General features: G+C 35.2%; 1 protein-coding gene across 2 annotated transcripts in view; it reads right to left on the bottom strand.

Annotated features, from left to right (window-relative positions):
* Positions 1-2,500, bottom strand: part of LOC113804234 (alpha-(1,3)-fucosyltransferase C) — a 22,730-nt gene that overhangs the window by 2,758 nt on the left and 17,472 nt on the right. For both annotated transcript variants that reach the window (XM_070119198.1, XM_027355078.2), the window contains one exon: positions 1,689-1,907. In XM_070119198.1, the coding sequence (XP_069975299.1) occupies positions 1,689-1,907 (219 nt within the window). The remainder of the gene's footprint in view (positions 1-1,688; positions 1,908-2,500) is intronic.

The raw sequence follows: 2,500 nt of genomic DNA, 5'->3' as shown, positions 1-2,500 counted from the left end.
CGTAAGGATTAGCGAGGTTTTAAGGGCAATTCCCGTGACCAGCTGGGGCGACGTGGTTCAGACACTCATGCATAATGCCACATTACTTTTTCTCCCTAAACACAAGTAATAATATTACCAGTGATAGCATATATATTTGTAAATATTTAATAACAACACTGGCAGTGATGACAACTAATCATGATGCTAATAATAGTGAGCATGATATAATTAATGATAATGATGATAATAATGATAATAATAAAGATAATGATAATAATAATAACGATAATAATAATGATAATGATAATAATAATGATAGTAATGATAATAATAATGATGATAATAATAATAATAATATTGATGATGATAATACTAATAGCAATCATAAAAAAAAACATAACAGTAACTAATAATAATAATAATAATAATAATAGCAATAATAATGACGATCTTCACTGCCGATAAATAACAATATGTTAATAATAATGGCAAAGTCACTCTAGATAAGGCAGCGATCATGATTCCAATAAGAACGATAAGGTAATGTCAGTCATGATAACAGTATCAGTGACAGTGATAACAATGACGATGAAACTGACACCATCACCATCACCATCAGAAACAATATCAAATGTAAATAATGAATGAGATAAGAATAACAATGATAGAGATGAGAAAGATAGTATAATGAATATGATCACCAAAATGACTAAATAACAATGATAGAGATGAGAAAGATAGTATAATGAATATGATCACCAAAATGACTAAAGTAACAAGATTAACAATAGTTATAATGAAAGTGATGTTCATGATTATGATGATAATATTAATGATAATGATAATAATAATAGTAATAATAGTAATAATGATGATAATGATAGTAATAATGTTGATAATAATAATAATAATAATGATAGAAATAATTACAATGACGATAATAATAACAATACAGATAATAATAATAACAACAAACAATAATGAGGATAAGAAAAATAATAATGAGAATATAAATAATAATGACAACCATGACAAACCATTATCATCAATATAGTTATTGTTATTACCAACATTATCATAAATATTATGATTTACATTATCATTATTACTATTATAATCATTACCAATGCTATTAATCGTTATCTTTATATCATTGCTATTATTGTTGTTGTTATTATTATTATTATCGTTTATCTGATTTCTTTAATATTCTCACTCATCTTGTAATTGCTACAACAATTCCGTGATCTGTGTTGTGAGTATACAGTCCTTGAACATTTTAATTACTGATAAAATTAATGCACGTTATAATGGCTATAAATTTGTTGCAAGAGCGGGAACACTGCCTTCAAAATCTTGCCTGTGGTTGATTGTAGACTGTGGTAGTCGCCAAAGCACAAGGAAATGCGAGTATTATCTCAGGTCTTGGTGCTAAGATTGCAATAATACAATAATCATGTACATATTTAGCATATATTTCTGCTGCGGAAGACGATCTTAAACTATCTTTCTCCAACGAAATGAACAACTTACGTGCGTTTAAACCTCCGCTATAAATAGGATCAAGAACAGACAACAACAACAAAGTGTAAAGAAGAGGTGGGGAAGGAAGAGTGGGGATAGGAGAAGGATAAGGAGGATGGAAAAGAATTTCAGGAGAAGAAGAAGAAGGAGCCGGGGCCAATTCCCCCCCAAGTCCTACTCACTTGCCCACCGACACGTAGTTAGAGAGCTCCTGCACGTAGTCCTCCCGCTTCGACAGGGTCCCGCAGTGGCTGGACAACCAAGCCACGAGCTGAGGCTTCTCCACGACGCTTCTCCAGGAAGTCCCCATCAGGTCTTCCAAGGTTATGCCCTCGGCCATGGCGCGTAGGTACTGCGATAGGGCCGTCGGGTGGTTCTCGATGAAATTCGGACGCAGAGGCCTAGAGAGAGAGAGGCCATTGAGTGGTTTGTCGCTTGGCTGGGAGCTCATTCGTAGCAACTGCACCGTGGCACCTGTGAACCGAGGCCTAGAGGGAGACGCCATTAAATGACTAGTTGGGAGCTCATTCGTAGCAACTGCACCGTGGTACCTGTGAACCGAGGCCTAGAGGGAGACGCCATTAAATGACTAGTTGGGAGCTCATTCATAACAACTGCATCAAGGTACGTGTGAACCATTACGTAACAGTCATGGCACTCTTAAGGCGCTGTCACACAAGCACGTTTTCCGTCATTTTTTTTTTCTTTTTTTACAATTTTATATAACATAAATACAAACATTCTCGCTTATAGCTCTTGGTTTGACTATGCTTGGCTGAAAGAGTTGACGGAAAGGTTTTCAGACGGAAACGACCATTATCGTCTGACTGGAAAATCGACAATTCGGTATAAAAATGGGGAAAAAATCAGAAAATTGTCAAAAAAATAACGGAAAAAGTGCTATTGTGACAGCAGCTTTGAAAAGGTCTCCAGAAGCCGTGAGACCCAAACTTAACAAAGCCCTTGCTGTCCTGTGAAATCACCGCCTAATAAA

The sequence above is a fragment of the Penaeus vannamei genome, chromosome 43 (assembly GCF_042767895.1).
Source record: "Penaeus vannamei isolate JL-2024 chromosome 43, ASM4276789v1, whole genome shotgun sequence".
Lineage (NCBI taxonomy): Eukaryota > Metazoa > Arthropoda > Malacostraca > Decapoda > Penaeidae > Penaeus > Penaeus vannamei.
This window is presented reverse-complemented; position numbering and strand designations above follow the sequence as displayed.